General features: G+C 35.1%; 1 protein-coding gene across 2 annotated transcripts in view; it reads left to right on the top strand.

Moving 5' to 3' along the window:
• MEMO1 (mediator of cell motility 1) overlaps window positions 1-19,665 on the top strand; it is a 124,864-nt gene that overhangs the window by 58,117 nt on the left and 47,082 nt on the right. For both annotated transcript variants that reach the window (XR_013759032.1, XM_079109981.1), the window contains exon 3: window positions 16,834-16,902. Coding sequence is in view for 1 of the 2 variants with exons in the window: in XM_079109981.1 (XP_078966107.1) it covers window positions 16,834-16,902 (69 nt within the window). In the remaining variant the exon portion in view is untranslated. The remainder of the gene's footprint in view (window positions 1-16,833; window positions 16,903-19,665) is intronic.

Raw genomic sequence — 19,665 nt, forward strand, 5'->3', positions numbered from 1 at the left:
AAAACCTAGTTAATGTAAAAGCTTAAAGATATTTATATAGAAGACTAATATAGTGGAGCATACCTGTAGTGTTCCTCCACCAAACATCTTGAGTTAGTGCATCTTCATAAATCATGTAGTTTAAGACTGCAGGTACACAATGGGGAATTCTCTACGATGCTCTAAATTGTGTGAAACCTAGGGACCCTTAGAGTCCCATAATCATATCCTGGCAGCAACCCTTCTTCACAACTTATTAAGTTACTTGAAGTTGGGTGCAGTGATGCGAGTTACTTACTGGGGATGCACACTTCTAATCTTTCCTTATGCCAGGTAGTATAATATTCATGTCAGTATCTCAAATCCTGCATTCTTATGGGTAAAATATGTAGATATGCAACATTATTTTTTTTTTTAGATTCAAGATATTTTATTAATAGCTACTACAAACAGTAAGATAGCTCAATTAGATTACCAAATACAAAACCAACATACAAAAATCAGTAGTTTACATATATTCAAACAATCGTTTGGAAGATTTAATGGAAGAAAAGATTTCATATATAACAGTAACAAATTTTATTAAAATGTTTGTCAATAAAAATGTGAGACCCATTAAAATAAAAATTAAAATACCACTGAAGCCAGAAATACAGCCTTTCTACAAATAGAAGGACCATATTATTGTATAAATTAATTTGTAAATTTAACAAAATCACAATGAAAACACATCAGTTTTAAGCTTTATTACCTGATGCTAAATTTAGTGAGGGGGAAAAAAAAAAAAGAGAAGTGAGACCAGCACTAAAACACATTAAAGCATTTTAAAAAGCCTAAATAACTTAAGAGTATCATTCTGGTCTATTAGCAAAACAGAATGCCCAGATATAAGTACATCAGATACATATAGAAATTGAATGTATAAAGAGGACATCATCTCAAATCACTGGGTAAAAGAAGTAGTCAATAAATGTTAGAGGGATAAGTAAAGTAATATACCTGCCTTACCTCGTATACCATGATACATTCCATATGTACCAAAGGTACTTTTTAAATAATACAACCATTAAATAAGAAGAAAACTTCAAAAATTTTTTCTTTACAAATCTGAAGTTAGCAAGAACTATCTAACCTTTCATGACTCAAAATCCCCAAGTCATAAATTATCTCACTGGAACTTTTTGTTACATAATAATAAATTTTTTTTATGGAAAGAAGCATCATAAGCAGACTTTTTATAAAAAGACAACTAATGGAGATATTTACAGCTCATATCACAAAGAGCTATCCTTCCTAAAATGCAAATTGACAAAATCATAACCATTCAAGAGATAGAAAAAGGAAATAAAATTTGCTATTAGTAAACAAGATAGTTAGCTTCACTCATTAAAAAAGAAAAATGTAAATTAAAACTGTGGATGAAAGACTGTTTTCTCTCTCTCCATTGGCAAAAATCCAAAGTTTGCTAACATTCTCTATTGATAGGACTCTAGAGGGGGAAGCATTTTCTCATGCATTCTGACACTGGTCTGTTAAAGTCATCCAGAATTATTATGTTGTGGCCTGTTTGATTCCTGGAATTGGGAAGGATTTGTTTGATGTGTCTGGGTGCACCATTGTTTGGGGCATAAATATTTATGATCATCCTTTCTTCCTAACTTATGGTTCCCTTAAGCAGTATGAAATGTCCTTCCTTATCCCTTCTGACTAACTTTGGCTTGAAGTCGACTTTTTCTGATATAAGGATGTAAACCTGGATTTTTTACTGAGTTCGTGTGTGTGGTTTGTTTTTTCCCATCCTTTCACCTTCAGTCTGTGGATGTCTTTTTCTAAGAGATGAGTCTCTTGAAGTCAGCGTATTGTTGGGTCTTGCTTTTTTTTAATCCAGTCTTCCAGTCTATGTCTTTTGATTGATGAATTTAAGCCATTAACATTCAGGGTTATTATTGAGATATGATTTATATTCCAAGTCATTTTGGCTTATTTTTGGTTTTTAACTTGACTTGGTTTCTCCTTTGATTGGCTTTTCCTTTAGGGTAATTGCTCCCTTTCCTGACCCACATTGTTGTTTTTCATTTCCTCCTACTGAAATATTTTGCTGAGAATATTCTGTAGAATAGCCTTTCTTTTTGTAAATTCTTTTAACTTGTTTATCATGGAAGGATTTTATTTTATCACCAAATATGAATGTTAGTTTTGCTGTGTATAAGATTTTTGTTTGGCAGCCATGTTCTCTGTGAGCTTGAAATATGTTGTTCTAGGCCTTCCAAGCTTTTAGGGTCTGGGATGAGAAATTTGCTGATATCTGTATTGGTTTTCCCCTATATGTAATCTGATTTTTTTTTTTTTATTATTATTTAAACAAATGGGATACATGTTGTTTCTCTATTTGTACATGGAGTCAAGGCATACCATTTGTGTAATCATAAATTTACATAGGGCAATGTTGTTTCATTCATTCTGTTATTTTTTTCCCTTCCCCCCTCCCCTCCCACCCCTCTTTTCCCTCTGTACAGTCCTTCTTTCTTCCATTCTTACCACTCTCCTTATCCCTAACCCTAAACCTAACCCTAACCCTAACGCTAACCCCTCCTACCCTCCCTTATATGTCCTCATCCGCTTATCAGCGAGACCATTCGTCCTTTAGTTTTTTGAGATTGGCTTATCTCACTTAGCATGATATTCTCCAATTTCATCCATTTGCCTGCAAATGCCATAATTTTTATCATTCCTTCATGGCGGAGTAATATTCCATTGTATATATATATGCCACAGTTTCTTTATCCATTCATCAACTGAAGGGCATCTAGGTTGTTCCCAATCTGGCTATTGTGAATTGAGCAGGCTATGAACATTGATGTGGCTGTATCTCTGTAGTATGCTGATTTTAAGTCCTTTGGGTATAGGCCAAGGAGTGGGATAGCTGGGTCAAATGGTGGTTCCATTCCAAGCTTTCTGAGGAATCTCCATACTGCTTTCCAGAGTGGCTACACTAATTTGCAACCCCACCAGCAATGTATGAGTGTGCCTTTTTCCCCACATCCTCGCCAACACCTATTGTTGCTTGTGTTCTTGATAATCACCATTCTAATTGGGGTGAGATGAAATTGTAAGGTAGTTTTGATTTGCATTTCTCTTATTACTAGAGATGTTGAACATTTTTTCATATATCTGTTGATTGCTTGTACATCTTCTTCTGTGAAGTGTCTGTTCATTTCCTTAGCACATTTGTTGATTGGATTATTTGTATTCTCGGTGTAATTTTTTGAGTTCTTTATAGATTCGGGAAATTAGCGCTCTATCTGAGGTATGAGTGGCAAAGATATTCTCCCACTCTGTAGGCTCTCTCTTCACATTACTGATAGTTTCCTTTGCTGAGAGAAAGCTTTTTAGTTTGAATCTATCCCAGTTGTGATTCTTGCTTTTATTTCTTGTGCTATGGGAGTCCTATTAAGGAAGTCTAATCCTAAGCAACAAGGTGAAGATTTGGACCTACTTTTTCTCTCTATAAGATGCAGGGTCTCTGGTCTGATTCCGAGGTCCTTGATCCATTTTGAGTTGAGTTTTGTGCAGGGTGAGAGATAGGGGTTTAATTTCATTCTGTTGCATATGGTTTCCAGTTTTCCCAGCACCATTTGTTGAACAGGCTATCTTTTCTCCATTGATATTTTTGGCTCCTTTGTCTAGTATGAGAAAATTGTATTTATTTGGGTTTGTGTCCATGTCCTCTATTCTGTACCATTGAATCTACCTGTCTATTTTGGTACCAATTACCCATGCCGTTTTTGTTACTATTGCTTTGTAATAGAGTTGAAGATCTGGTATTGCGATATCCCCTGCTTCGCTCTTTGGTACTGAGGATTGCTTTAGCTATTCTGGGTTTTTTATTTTTCCAGATGAATTCATAATTGCTTGCTCTATTTCTGTAAGGTACATCATTGGGATTTTAATTGGAATTGCATTGAATCTGTATAGCACTTTAGGTAGTATGGCCATTTTGACAATATTAATTCTGCCTATCCAAGAACATGGGAGATCTTTCCATCTTCTAAGGTTTTCTTTAATTTCTTTCTTTAGTGTTCTGTAGTTCTCATTGTAGAGGTCTTTCACCTCTTTTGTGAGATTGATTCCCAAGTATTTTATTTTTTCAAGGCTATTTTGAATGGGGTAGTTTTCCTAATTTCTCTTTCTGAAGATTCATCACTTATGTATAAAAATGCATTGGATTTATGAGCATTGATCTTGTAACCTGCTACTTTACTGAATTCACTTATGAGTTCCAAGAGTTTTCTGGTGGAATTTCCAGGTTCCTCTAAATATATAATCATGTCATCAGCAAACAGGGATAGTTTGAGTTCTTCTTTTCCAATCATATCCCTTTAATTTCTTTGGTTTGTCTAATTGCTCTGGCTCGAGTTTCAAGGACCCATGTTGAATAGAAGTGATGGAAAGCGGGCATCCCTGCCTGTGTTCAGTTTTTAGGGGGAAGCTTTCAGTTTTTCACCATTTAGAATGATATTGGCCATGGGCTTAGCGTAGATGGCCTTTACAATGTTAAGGAATGTTCCCACTACCCCAATTTTTTCTAGTGTTTTGAGCATGAAGGGATGCTGTATTTTATCGAATGCTTTTTCTGCATCTATTGAGATAATCATGTGATTCTTATCTTTAAGTCTGTTGATATGGTGAATGACATTTATTGATTTCCGGATGTTGAACCAACCTTGCATCCCTGGGATAAAACCCACTTGATCGTGGTGCACTATCTTTTTAATATATTTTTGTATGCGATTTGCTAAAATTTTGTTGAGAATTTTTGCATCGATGTTCATTAAGGATATGGTTCTGAAATTTTCTTTCCTCCATGTGGTCTCTGTCTGGTTAGGTATCAGTGTGATATTGGCTTTATAGAAGGAGTTGGGAGGGTTCCCTTTCTTCTATTTCATGGAATACTTTGAGAAGTATGGAATGAGCTCTTCTTTAAAGGTTTTGTAGAACTCGGCTGAGAACCCATCTGGTCCTGGACTTTTCTTTGTTGGTAGGCTTTTGATGACCTCTTCTGTTTCATTGCTTGAAATTGATTTATTTAAATTGTGTATGTCCTCCTCGTTCAGTTTAGGTAATTCATATGTCTCTAGAAACTTGTTGATGTCTTCTTCGAGGTTTTCTGTTTCGTTGGAGTATAGATTTTCAAATAGCTTCTAATTATGTTTTGTATTTCACTCGTGTCTGTTGTGATATTTCCTTGTTCATTCCAAATTTTAGTAATTTGAGTTTTCTCCCTCTTTCTTTTGTTAGTGTGGCTAAGGGTTATCAATTTTGTTTATTTTTTCAACAGAACCAACTATTTATTTTGTTAATTTTCTGATTGTTTCTTTTGTTTCAGTTTTGTTGATTTCAGCTCTGATTTTAACTATTTCCTCTGTCTTCTACTACTTTTGGTGTTGGTCTGCTTTTCTTTTTCTAGGGCTTTGAGCTGTAGTGTTAAGTTGTTTATTTGTTGATTTCTACTTCTTTTGTTGAATGCGCCCCATGAAATAAATCTTCCTCTAAGTGCTGCTTTCATAGTGTCCCAGAGATTTTGATATGATGTGTCTTTGTTCTCGTTTACTTCTAAGAATTTTTTTATTTCCCTCCTGATGTCTTCTGTTATCCATTCATCATATAATAGTGTATTATTTAATCTCCAGGTATTGGAGAAGTTTCTGTTTTTTATTCTGTCATTTATTTCTAATTTCAATCCATTATGATCTGATAGAGTACAAGGTAGTATCTCTCTCTTCTTGTATTTTGCTAACAGTAGCTTTGTGGCATAAAACATGGTCTATTTTAGAGAAGGATCCATGTGCTGCTGAGAAGAAAGTGTATTCGTTCTTTGTTGGATGGTATATTCTATATAAGTCGGTTAAGTCTAAATTGTTGATTGTGTTGAGCTCTATGGTTTCTTTATTCAATTTTTGTTTGGAAGATCTATCCAGTGGTGAGAGAGGTGTGTTAAAATCGCCTAGTATTATCGTGTTGTGGTCTATTTGATTTCTGGAATTGAGAAGGATTTGTTTGACGTACATGGATGAGCCAATGTTCAGGGCATAGATATTTATGATTGTTATGTCTTGCTGATTTATGCTTCCCTTAAGCAGTATGTAATGTCCTTCTTTATCCCTTCTGACTAGTTTTGGCTTGAAGTCCACATTATCTGAAATGAGGATGAATACTCCAGCTTTTTTGCTGTGTCCGTGTGCATGGTATGTTTTTTCCTATCCTTTGACCTTTCGTCTATGGGTATCTCTTTCTATGAGATGAGTCTCTTGCAGGCAGCATATTGTTGGATTTTTCTTTTTAATCCAATCTGCCAGTCTATGTCTTTTGATTGATGAGTTCAGGCCATTAACATTTCAGGGTTATTATTGTGATATGATTTGTATTCTTAGTCATTTGGCTCATTTTGTTTTTTGACATGATTTGGTTTCTCCTTTATTTGGCTATTCCTTTAGGCTAGTTCCTCCCATTGCTGATTTGCATCGTTGTTTTTCATCTCTTCCTCATGGAATATTTTGCTGAGAATGTTCTGTGATGCCGGCTTTCTTTTTGTAAATTCCTTTAGCTTTTGTTTATCATGGAAGGATCTTATTTCGTTGTCAGATCTGAAAGTAAGTTTTGCTAGGTATAAGATTCTTGGTTGGCATCTGTTTTCTTTCAGGGCTTGGTAAATGTTGTTCCAGGCCCTCTAGCTTTTAGGTTCTGAATTGAAAAATCTGTTGATATTCTTTTTGGTTTCCCCCTGAATGTAATTTGATTCTTTTCTCTTGCGGCCTTTAAAATTCTGTCTTTATTTTGTATGTTAGGCATTTTCATAATAATGTTCCTTGGTGTGGATCTGTTGTAATTTTGTGCATTTGGTGTTCTGTAAGCCTCCTGTATTTGATTCTCCATTTTATTCTTCAGATTTGGGAAATTTTCTGATATTATTTTATTGAATAGATTGTTCATTTCTTTGGTTTGTTTCTCTAAGCCTTCCTCAATCCCAATAATTCTTTAATTTGGCCTTTTCATGGTATTCCATAATTCTTGTAGATTCTGTTCATGATTTCTTACCATCTTCTCTGTTTGGTCAACTTTGTTTTCAAGATTAAGTATTTTGTCTCCATTGTCTGAGGTTCTCTCTTCCAGGTGATCTGATCAGTTAGTGATGCTTTCCATTGAGTTTTTTATTTGGTTTATTGTTCCCTTCATTTCAAGGATTTCTGTTTGGTTTATTTTTCAGAATCTCTATTTCTTTGTCGAAATGATCTTTTGCTTCCTGTAGTTGTTCTTTTAACTGTTTGTTCATTGGAGTGATAATTCATTGCCTGCATTTGCTCTCTTATCTCATTCTTTGCTTTGCGAATCATTTTAATTGCGTACATTCTGGACTCCTTTTCTGACATTTCTTGTACCATTCTGTGAGTTAATTTAGCATCTTGGTTTGTTTGTGGCACTTTCTTCCCTTTTTTTTTTTTCATGTTGTTTGTGTATCTTCACCTCTAGCAGTGGATATCTGAGGTACTACAGTTTCCTCCCTGCAGGTTTCCAAAACCTCTTCTTTAAGGGGGAGATCAATGTTAGCAGCACTCAGTACAGACAATATGTAGCCCTAGACCAAATAGCCCCTATGAAGATGTTAACAATATTGTTATATTAAACAAAGAGGATAAGTTCAATTATTATTTACAGTGTTACCAGTAGATTTGCAATGAGGTCCACAGTTTCTAATGGTGGACAAAGAGGATGGGGAGGGGTGTGGGATGTAACTGTTAATGGGATAACAAAACAGTATGTAGAAGTACTAGATTGTAGGATGAGTGAAAGCCGAATAAAAGAAGTTGGTTGAGAAAAGGGAGAAAGAGACTGTGAGGAAACAGGTAAACAAAAGGAAAATAGAGCAAGATAAACAACGAAATAAAACCTTAAAGATTTTCAAAAAGAAAAAAAAAAATGTATACTGTAGCAGTCATATACTATTCAAACCTGCCAGTCTTCAGTAGCCTGATCCATGAGAGATACCTGACAATGAGCTTCCAGTCTGCAGCAGGCGTCTCAGGATGGGTTTGACCCCAGCTAAAGATGGCTGCTTCCTCTTCCAGCATAATCCAAGGTGGCTGCACTGGCCTCCAAATGTGTTGGCAAATAGGAAATTGCAGTGAGAGACATAGGCACCGAGTTGGTGTGGGGTGTGGTTGTCGGTCTGGGGGTCCTGGAGTTGGGTCGTGGTGGGTTGGACTTGGCGTCCTGCAGGTCCTTCCTGTTGTCCCAAAATGGCAGCATCCGCATGTAACCAAACCTGCGGGTAGTGGACCATGGACTTCCAGGTTAAACAGGCAATTGGTGATCTCCTGGTGGTCTATGGGCAGTCTGCAGCCTAGTGGCGGATGATGGGCAAGTGGTCCTTGGGTGATGAGTGATGGGTAGATGAAAGGCAGGTGATGGGCAGGCAAGAGGCAGGCAAACGGGCAGTTGGTGAATAATAGGTGGCAGTCAGTGAGTCATCTGCACTCAAAAAGTAGTCAATATGCTGGCAGACCGCAGATGATTGAGGTGGACAAATGGGTAAGCAGCAGGGGATCGATGAGCAGAAAAGACTGCCTCACAGAGAAACAGATTTTTCTCTGCTTGAAACCCGAGTTATGGAGCAACAGGGAATGCAACCTACCTCTAGTCTGCCATCTTGGATCTCCCTCTGTTGTTACTTTTTGACTTCAGTAACTTTAATAACTTCTTTTAGGCTATATTTTTGTTTACTTAATGTTTGTGAGATTCTATTTTGTAAAAATAAAATATTATGAATAATGACTGTCTAACTTGGACATTTTTGGGGATGCTCTTACTTATATTTTGTTAAAGCAGGAATCTTGAGGGCCATTGCAGTCCTTATGAAAGAAAAAGAATAAAAGAATAAGTAGAGCAAAATAAAATTGAGTGAGATAATATGGAAATTGCTTCTTCTGCAAACTGTTTAGGGCTCTTTGTTAATCAAGGTGATCCCATCTATTCAGAGAAGTTTCATAATTTTAGTTTCTAGCTTTTAAAATTATATCTTAACTACAGTGGTTCTTAGAGTTTTGAGATCTTTTCATTTTATCTGCTCCAGTATTCTCATTTCATAGCTTTTTTTTTTTTGAGGTGCTGGGAATTTGAACCCAGGACCTTGTGCTTGCAAGGCAAGCACTCTAGCAACTGAGCTATATCCCCAACCCTGCTTAATTTTTATTATTGAATTTTTATTTCTATTAAGTAGAACTAGGATTACTAGAACCTGAATTTGTTGGGTTTTAATTAAATAGTTCTTATTATTTCCCATCCTGTATCCTCCTCCTCCTCCTTCTCCTTTTCCTTCCTCCTCCTCCTCTTCCTCCTTCTTTCTCCTCCTCCTCCTCCTCCTTCTTCTTTATCATCATCATCATCATCATCATCATCATCATCATCATCTCAGGTTCTCATGTAAGCTAGGCAAGTTTTCTACCACTGATCTGTACCCCCATCCTCTTGTACCCTTTTGATAAAAGCTACATGTAGAATATGTGGTACACTTTTGGTGTTATCAGTTTATACTATCCACTTAGGAACTTAAAGTACTCAGAATAGACAAGTAAAAGTCCATGTTATGTAGTATTTGGTAGTTTTCCTGGGGAATGATTTTAAATTATTTCTACATCTCTGAGTTGTTGTTTGAGAAACCACCACTTAACCAGTAAATGATCATGGGTGTCATGAGTGTGCTATGTCGTTAACATAGACAAGACACATTTGTGTCTTTCCGTAATGTTAGAATGTTTTGAATAACAATAAATTCACAGGTGATGCCACATTCATTGGTGGCAATTCACTGAATATTTGTGGGTTACTTGGTAATCATAAGCCAGGTAATCACAGGTTCTTGATTGGACTGAGGGGTGCTTTATCACTGAGCTACATTTCCATTCCCTTTAAAAATTTTTATTTCAAGACAGGGTCTCCTATGTTGCAGAGACTGTCCTGTCTTAGCCTCCCGAGTTGCTGGGATTATGGGTTTGCACCACCACACCCAGCTCCAATCTTAATTTCTAATATCTATTTCTAATAACTCTCAAGGCACATACCACACTTTACACAATCATATATATATATATATATATATATATATATATGTTATAGGAAGTCTAAGAAAGGTTTATGGCAGCCACAGGAATTTAGAAGGCAGAACTGAGAGCAAAGGCAGAAAGCATATAAAAATGCAAGGGAGTAGGTGGTGAGATAAGATTATGAACCCACCAGCCAAACCAGTTGGAAGAATTTGTTCATGACACAGAGCTGTCAAAGTGTAGAAACTTATTTTAGGTCAAGGTCTGGGCATTTGGCAGTTTTATAGTTCAACTTGGAGTGTCTTCTTGAGATGTCAGCTTGGAGTGGGACTTGCGTGATCATCATAGGCAGGAGAAACTGCACTTTGTTAAAACCTGTGGACAGAGATTAGGAGGCTTGTCACTGGAAGTTTTCCTGAGCAAGACTGGTGATGAGTGACTTGGTGATGCGGTCAGGGTGCTACTGTGTCCAATCTGGGCATACCCATACTTTCATGGGTATCAAGGGAGAGGGTTGCATCAGTCAGTGGTAGGGCATGTTCGGTCAGCTCATGGGTCTGGTTTTTCTGATAGAAGTTTGACATGACCATGTACCCATGTGCTTCTCATTAATTCGATAAGTTCATGGGTGGTCATTTTTATTAGCATGATTAATTTATTTATCTTTTTATGCCTTATGGTTGTGCTAGGCAGATGATGAGTTTTTTAGAGTCATTACACCTCAGCACTTAAACTCAAAATGGTGTAATGGCAAAACTGCTGCTTTACAAAATGGCATGGAGCAACTCAGAGCAGAGCACAGCCTGCTCTTCCCAATGGACCACGGCTTTATGGTCCTGCTTCCACATTCAGTTGTAACTCTGTGGGAGAAATGGAAATTCTAGTAGGTCAGGAGCTGGACCTGCCTGCTCTAAAGGCTCTGCTGTGTAGAGAGTAAAGGGAGAAGCAGACTCACTCCTTTTTAAAAGTAGATCAGTTTTTCAGAGGCATGATTTAGCATAGTTAAAAATCATAGGTATTAAAGTGTAATTCCACATTTGCTTTCATGAGAAGTTGTATAGGGAACTAAAATGACATGGAAGAACCAACATTACAGACTTTCTATTACGGACTTTTGAAAGCTTTTTAAAAACTGAGTGGGACATACTTTACGTGCATATTTGAATATTTTGTAGGGCTCAGATTTTTATGGTTCTTCTAGCTAACAGTGCATAAAATAAAAACTTTATCTGTTTCTTTAGTAAAGCCTCCTTTATTATAAGTGATCCCTTGATAAAATTTTGTTTCCATATCCATGTAGAATGATAGATTCTATTAGCAAGAGATGGGTAGAAGTAGTAGTAGTACTGAGATTCTGTGGTTTGTATGGAAGTAGTAGTAGTGAGATTCTGTGGTTGGTACTTTGGCTTTCTTCATTACTACCTATCTTTGCCAGGACAAAAAGAAAATATTAGAAATCTCTTTGATTATGATCCTGCTCCTTTCATATAGTTGAGTTCTTTATGGTGGGGGCATAAGAGGGATGGCAAACTCAATGATTGATTTTAAAAAAGTACTGTGCAGTGTGTTTTCTGTTCAAGTTAAGACCAGTTCAAGTTGCTCCTTCTCTCCCTGCAAATATTTTCTCTTTACTTTAAGCAGACTTCTAAGCCTTCAACTTCAGAAAGAACTGAAAGTATGGTATCTGACTTCAATTATGAACCATGTATTTACCACCATTAATTGTTTTATCTTTTTCTGTAGTCTTTTATCTTTTTCTGTAGTCTTTCAGAGTATATGATTCTGTTAAGTATTCTTCCAGTTTTCAGGCTTATTGCTTTTCCTCCTCCATAGATCCCTTCCGTTTTTCCTTCAAACATGTAATGTCTCTTATGGTAGCTAAGAGTGTAGGTTCTAGGGCACTACTGTGTGATCTTAAATCCTGGCTTGGGAATTTACCATGTGTCTTTCAGTAGCTTTCTTAATGTCTCTGCTTTTAATTTCTTCATCTATAAATGAGAAAAATGACAATTTCTATCTCTTACAAGAATTGGTGCGAGGATTTAAATGATTTAATACTTTGAAGTACAGAAAAGTACCTAATAGCACCTTAGTACCTTACTAATAACTTTCAGTAAGTGTTATTGCTATTATTGTCATAATCTTCCTCTTCTTCCTCTTCATCATCCCCCATACTTGGTCACTAAGATCAGTTTTTCTTTTCTTCTTTTCTATTTTGAACTTTAGAGCATTCATTTCTCATTTCCCATTGGCATGGTGTTAGTACCTCATGCTTGGGTATATATAGCATTGCCACAGTTCCCAAGAGAGCATTTTTTTTAACACCTCCTGCATTTAATCTATCTTTTGTGCAAATGCTTTTCAGTACTAGACTAGTAATAATTTCATGTTGTCACTTTCCTACTCAAGATTGTGCAACATTTTTTCCGAGTAGTTTGTTTTATCAAGGCCAGGTGCCTCTGCTTTATTCTATCTTAGCATTATTTAGACCAGGCTTGTTTTCTCATTTGTATTATGCATGTGGGCATTCACTTACGTTCTTCTTTCAGCTTGTATGCTCTTCCTTCATGTTCTTACCCTTCTACTATTTTGTTCTTTCTATTCTTCAAGAATTCAGTGTTGTGGGGCTGGGAATATAGCTCAGTTGGTAGAGTGTTTGCCTAGCATGTACAAGGCCCTGGGTTCAATCCCCAGCACCACCACAAAAAAAAAAAAAAAAAAAATCAGTGTTTCTAAGAAGTTTTCCTGGATGGTTACAAACTGAGATTGATAAGGAATAAGATTAGTGAAACTGGAAAAAAACTCATACTAGAAAGTTAATGTTGGAGATTAAGGTCCTTAAACTTAAGAGTGGCAAATAGGAGCTAACATCTGTAAAGTGGATCTGAGATGAAAGGACGTGGTTTGCAAAGTGAAGGGTTGGTGTGTTAGTCAATTTTCTGCTACTTTAGCAAATACCTGATGGTAATCAATTATGAAGAGAAAAGGTTCATTTTGGGTCACAATTTTGGAAATTTCACTCCACGTGTTGTTGCTTTTGGGCCTTTGATGAAACATTATACTGTGGGAGCATGTAGCAAAGCAAAAACTGCTTACTTCATGACTGGGAAAGCAAAAGTGAGAGGATGAGACCAGGATTCCATGACCCCTTTTTGAGGGCCTATCCCCATTGATTTGAAGACCTCCCAGTAGGTCCCACCCTCTAAAGATTCTTAGGCCTACCAGTAGCACCAAGCTGGGAATCAAGCCTCTTAATGCATGAACCTTTGGAGAATACCCAAGATCCAAATCATAGTAGTTGGAATGATTGGTAACAGAAAGCAAAGCAGTGTTGAAAATCTGAGATGTTCTTGGGATTTGAGATAGACCAGGGAAGAGCCAGATGGACCAGGTAGTATTTAAAATCCACATGGACAGACAAGATAGCATACTTGTGAATTGACAAGAGAGCTAGTAATATTAAGACCAGGAACAGGTGTTAGGGCTCTGAAACAAAGCAGTATTGGTATTTCAGATATAGGAATTTGGGAATATAACAGGATAAAAGAGATCCCCTGGTTAGGGTACAGTATCAAGATCAGTGTAGGATGATAGCAGAACTGTGTGGGTTAAGCCAAAGACCCACTTACATTTTCCTTCTGGCTAATGGGTTATGAAATTATTGCTGTGTTGTAGGCATCTTTGATAGGTTGTCTTGTAAGAGTTATTATAGCGAATACCATTAATTAAAGCCTTCAGTGATTTCATTGAGCTTAGTGTATATGTCATATTATTTAATTCCTCATTGAATATACTGCTATGGTGTATTGCTGTGATTGGCCTATGTTAGTCTTTTACTCCATTCATATCCTAAGCAAGTTCAGTGAGAGTTATGATTAGTATCCAAGTTCATATATGTGAAGTATAAAATTTGATGTTTGACATGTGAAATCATCACTAGCAATCAAGATAATGGCCATATTACCATTCTCAAAAGTTATTTTGTGCTTTTATAATTCTTCCTGTTTATGCCCCTCTGTCTCCTTTCCCTTCCTCAGCTACTTATTTTGTCACTGTAGATTTTTCTAGAACTTCTTAAGTGGAATCATAGAATACAAACCCTTTTAATCTGACTTCCTTCACTTAGCATGCTTATTTATTACTATATATTCTTTTTTTAATAGCATAATTATTTTCAGGATCAGTTGTTCATTTACTTTTATTTCTGAAGAGAATTCCATAGACATACTTCCATAGATATATCTGTTCATCTGTTAAGCGACATTTGGTTATTTCCAATAGTTATTGAAAATAAAAGTTGCTGTGAACATTTGTGTGTGCATCTTCGTGTGGACATGATGTTTTTCTTTGTCTAGGAAATTGCCAAATTATCTTCCACAGTAGTTGTACCATTTTACATTTCTGTATGCACAAAAGTTTTAATTCTTCTTTATCCTTACTACACTTGGTATGGTCACTTTTTAAATTTTAGTTGTTCTAGTGGATATTAGTGGTATCTCATTGTAGCTTAATTTGTCTTTTCCTAATGACTAAATGAAGTTGAACATCTCTTTGTGTGGTTATGTGTTCTCCAATGTATTCTTTTATGAAGTATTTGTTCATATCTTTTCTTATTAAAATTTAAATAGTGGTAAAATACACATAGTATAAAATTCCCATCTTAACCATCTTTAAATGTAGTGTTAAGTGTATTATAGTATAACCAAACTTTAGAATGCTCCATCTTATAAAAATAGTTATCTACTTTTTAAAAATTGAGTTGTTTTCTTACTGAATTTTGAGATTTCTTTATATTCATATGTAAAACCCTTTTCAGATTTATGCTTTACAAATGTTTTCTTCCAAACTGTGCTTTATCTTTTCTCTTCACTATGCATCATCAATTTATTAAGCAGGCCATGGTAGGAATATTTTACTCCAAATTAACTGTCGAATTACTACAAGTCAGGCCTTTATTTATTGTGTGTTGATTGTGTACCTTTAAGAAGTAATGAGAAAATATGAGCAATGCAGATAAGCTATAAATTATAAAATTCACAAATTATATTAATGAGTAGCATAAAAAGTAAGAAAATATTCTTTTAGTATAACTATTACCTAATCAGTAAAAAAAAGTTATTCTTTTTATTAGGGTACTGGGGACTGAATCCAGGAGTACTCTACCACTGAGCTATATTCCCAACCCTTATAATATTTGAGACAGGTCTTGCTAAGTTGCTGAGACTGGTTTCAAACTTGTGATCCGCCTATCTCAGCCACCCTCAGTTGTTGGGATTATAGGCATGTGCACACCACTCAGCTTCAGCCCTTTTTAAAAATTGCCAAGGCTATCATTTAAACTTGGAATCCTGCCTCAGCCTTCCAAGTAACTGAGATTACAGGTGTATGCCATTATGCCCAGCCAGAAAAGCTATCTTTTTCTTTGGTGAATGAATGAAATTCATGCATATGTTTTCATTGTTCTAGCCATTTAAGAAATTATATATTGACAAATTGTAGTGGTGTGTATTTGTGGGATACAAAATAGTGTTATCATTTTTTAAGGAATGTAGAATGACCAAGCCAGCCAATCCATCCAAATATTTGACACCTGTAATGAGAACAAGACCCACCCTCCTAGTGAGACTGAATTCAGTTGATTTAGAAAATTCTATATAACTGGGAAGACTGCATCATTGTCTTTTGTGTTTGGTTTATTTCATTTAGTATAATCTCTACCTCCAATCCCAGCCATGTTGTTACAAATGACAGAATTTCTTCCTTTTTAAAGACTGAATCATACTCCATTGTTTGTATGTATTACATTTTCTTTATTCATTCATGTGTTGATGGACATTTAGGTTGATTCCAAAGTTTGGCATTAATGAACAGTACTGCAGTGAACATAGGCATGGAAACATCTCTTGTTATATTGATTACAAATCTTTCGAATAAATGAGGATCTGTTCCATTCTTTTGTTATTGCATTTATTGATTGGCAGAAGTGACAACGTTGGCTCCATGGAATTTACAATAAAGAGAATCGTGATTGTTATGCTACAATAAATCTTTATACACACGAGTACGCATGCAGTTATTTTTCTTGTAGAGCCAGTTTTTAAAGCATTTGTCCTCATACCATTGGCAGCATACTAAGAAGTAAACGCTAAGGGAAGTTACTCTAGATTTATATATCCAGAACGAGTCAAGAAAGAACAATGAGGTCAAGAAAAAGTCATTCTGTTGGTGATAGGAGAACTGGTTAAATGTTGAAACCAGATGAAAAGGAAGAGTAGTATGAAAAGAAAATGAGAGACCTAATAATATATAGAAGGCCAAGTCAGTTCCCTTAGCACTAAAGACAGGGGAAAGTATGGTAGTTGCAGTTATTTGTTTTGGTTTGACTTAATTTATCCTTGGTCTTAACCATTGTTTTGTAATAGTCTGCTAATGCTATTGTAGAGGAATATAAAAAACTCATATGTTAACAATGTGAAATTAGCAACTTCAAGTAAGCCTTGAATGTCTATAAATTAAATTGTGTTTCAGGCCAAAAAAATTTATAAAATATATTTAAATTTTAAAACTGCTATATAAGATAGAACAGATATATGTTTTATTATCTTCTAGAAGTTGCATTGTTGACTACATTCATCTTTAATCCATGCACTAAATTCTGTTATGTTTAATTATATTTCTCTGTAAAAGTTTTTTTTTTTCCAGAATATTTTGATCATGAACCTGATGATTAAATTTAAACAATTATTTTATTTTGTAGCCACGCAGGATATACGTACTGTGGGTCTTGTGCTGCACATGCTTACAAACAAGTGGATCCATCTATTACGTAAGTAATGTAGATAGTTTTAAGTGGGTGAAGTTTGGGAATTATGTAATAATTGTTTTGTCTTAGAAGCAACTTGTTTTTCATCTTCCTTATTGTTATCCTCTCAGTTAGAAATTGATTTTTTTTATGAATATTTTATTTAGGTAGGAAATCTTTAATACTTTTTCTCTGAACATTTGTCTTTGGTTGACAGAATGTTTTATTCTGAAATTATTAGAAGATTAAGTATTTTAGTTCTTTTTTTTGTCCTTTCTTTTCTTTTTTTTTTTTTTTTTTTTTTTTTTTTAAATTTTTCCGGGGGTGGGGTTTACTGGGGATTGAACCCAGAGCCACTTAATCACTGAGCCACATTCCCAGCCCTTTTTAAAATATTTAGAGGACAGGGTATCACTGAGTTGCTTAGTGCTTCACTAAGTTGCTGAGACTGACTTTGAATTCTTGATCCTTCTACCTCAGCCTCCGAACTGCTAGGATTATAGGCATGTGCAGTGGCTAGTATTTTGGTTATTTTCTTTGAAAATCTGGAGATAAGCATTTTATGTAAATGCAAAGCCCATTGTTCAATTTTAATCATCTTTGTAAATCGTTACAGTTTTAAAATTGTTATTGTATGATTTATTTTTTTATTGACAGGAGAAGGACTTAAAATATTTTAGAATCTGACAGTGAGTTACTATGGTATTTGAAGAATATTAACTCTTGGTAATTCAACAAGGGCCTTGAAATTAACTCCCTACTACTCTGTACTGAGGATTGAACCCAGGAGTGATTGAACCCAGGAGTGCTTTACCATCCCCAGGAACCCCCCTCCCCCTTTTGGGTTGCTGGAGATTGAACCCAGGACCTCATGCATGCTAGGCAATCCATTGAGGCATATCCCCAATCATTCCCCTTCCTTTTTAGTTTTTATTTTGAGACAGAATCTCACTAATTTGCCTTGACTGGCCTTGAACTTGTGATTATAGGTGCTTACTACTATGCCTGACTGAAATTAGCTTTTTACAAAAACTTTTTGTGACTAATTTAAATAACATATTCCATGTATGTGTAATATGTCAAAATACACTTGTGTATATCAAAAAAGAACAAATTAAAAAAAAATTCCTGGGAAGTTGAGACTAAGTAGTACATTAATTTAAAATAAGAAGTTTGTAAACTTCCAAAAGTTTCTATTCTAAATAATCACCCAAATTTCTCAGTTTACTGACTAGTATTTTATTTAAGTAGTTAATTCACTCCATATACCCCAATATCAGACTCCAGTCTGTAATGTAATATGTACCAGCTATGTGTTAATAGATAAAAATGATCATTGTAATTCTGTCAAATATTTAGGTAACCCTGTGGCACTAGAGATAGCATAGTCACTGACAGACATGCACGCAGCCATGAGTTTGCAGTGATCACCTACAGCCTTTGAGCAATTTGTTCAGATTTTCAAACAAAAATACTGCTCTTTAAATTTTATGTGGTGTTCTCTGCCCATTTTATTTATGCTTTGTTAAAAATAAATTTAGCAAGTTTTTAGTAATAAATAAAAGATTTCCAGATTGATGTTTTAGTCTTGCTAGCCTCATTTATGTTTTTCAGGAATATCTTTAACAAATATTACTTGATACGTATTTAATATATACAATCAATGAATTTATTAATGAATGAGAAGATTTTTAGAGGATTCAGTCATTTGATCTGGGACTATAAATCAACAATAATCAAGATTAATTTATTTGGATTATGTCATTTTTTTACTCTTGTATTTTCTTGATTTAAAAGTTAGACCATGCTCACACTTCCAATTTAGTCAAGCCTGTATCTGCCTAATACAAACATAAAATCTCAAGAAGTGTAAATGTTTCCTTTAGAAACCAAATGATGTACCCCATTTATGTACAAAGAATCAAAATGCAGTCTGTAAAAAATAAAAAAAGGCTAATTTATTTTTTATTTATTTATTTTTAAATATATTTTTAAATTATTGATGGATCTTTATTTATTTATTTTTATTTATATGTGGTGATGAGGATCGAACCCAGTGCCTCACACATGCTAGGCAAATGCTCTACCACTGAGTCATAACACCAGCCCTCAAGATTAATTTAGATAACATCTTTTCCCAAAACCTTTCTGTGTTTGGCAGAGTTTTTGCTGATGAGGTCTTGTGCTAGAGGGATTACCTCAGAAGCAGATTTGCCTTAGGAATACTTAGAGAAGTATAGAGTCTATGTTGGTAGAAATGGAAAGCACAAATTAGGTAAATTGGTGGAAAATTAGAATGGAAGGAAAAGGAAAGAGGAGAAAGTGAGGAGAGCAAAGAATAAAGAAGGGTATCAGTCTAAAGAGGTGGATGATGGGTGTTGTGTGATCAAATTATTTGTGTACTTAGCATATAGCAGTGGAATTTTGGATAAATAAAATTATAGATCTAAGTGTAAAATTAATAATTGATGGTCATAGTTGGATTCTATTTTAATTATAGGCATGTACCACTATGCCCAACTCTACAGTAAGTTTTTTAAGTAAAAATTTTGGAAAAAAGTATCTAATTCAGCTCCCGCTTATGATCACACAGGTGTTTTCCCTGAGATTTATTTCCATATGTAGCTGAAATGCTTTATGCATTTGCCATCAGAAATTGTATGCATTGTATTATATAGTTTATTAAAATGTGTTCTTAAGTGTCAAGATTTTTAATGAAATTAAGTGAAACTGACTTGAAAAAACTAGTGTGAAGTAAAGGTGAAAACAACTTCTGAAACATAGATT

This window comes from Sciurus vulgaris (assembly GCF_902686455.1).
Source record: "Sciurus vulgaris genome assembly, chromosome: 14".
Taxonomy (NCBI): Eukaryota; Metazoa; Chordata; class Mammalia; order Rodentia; family Sciuridae; genus Sciurus; species Sciurus vulgaris.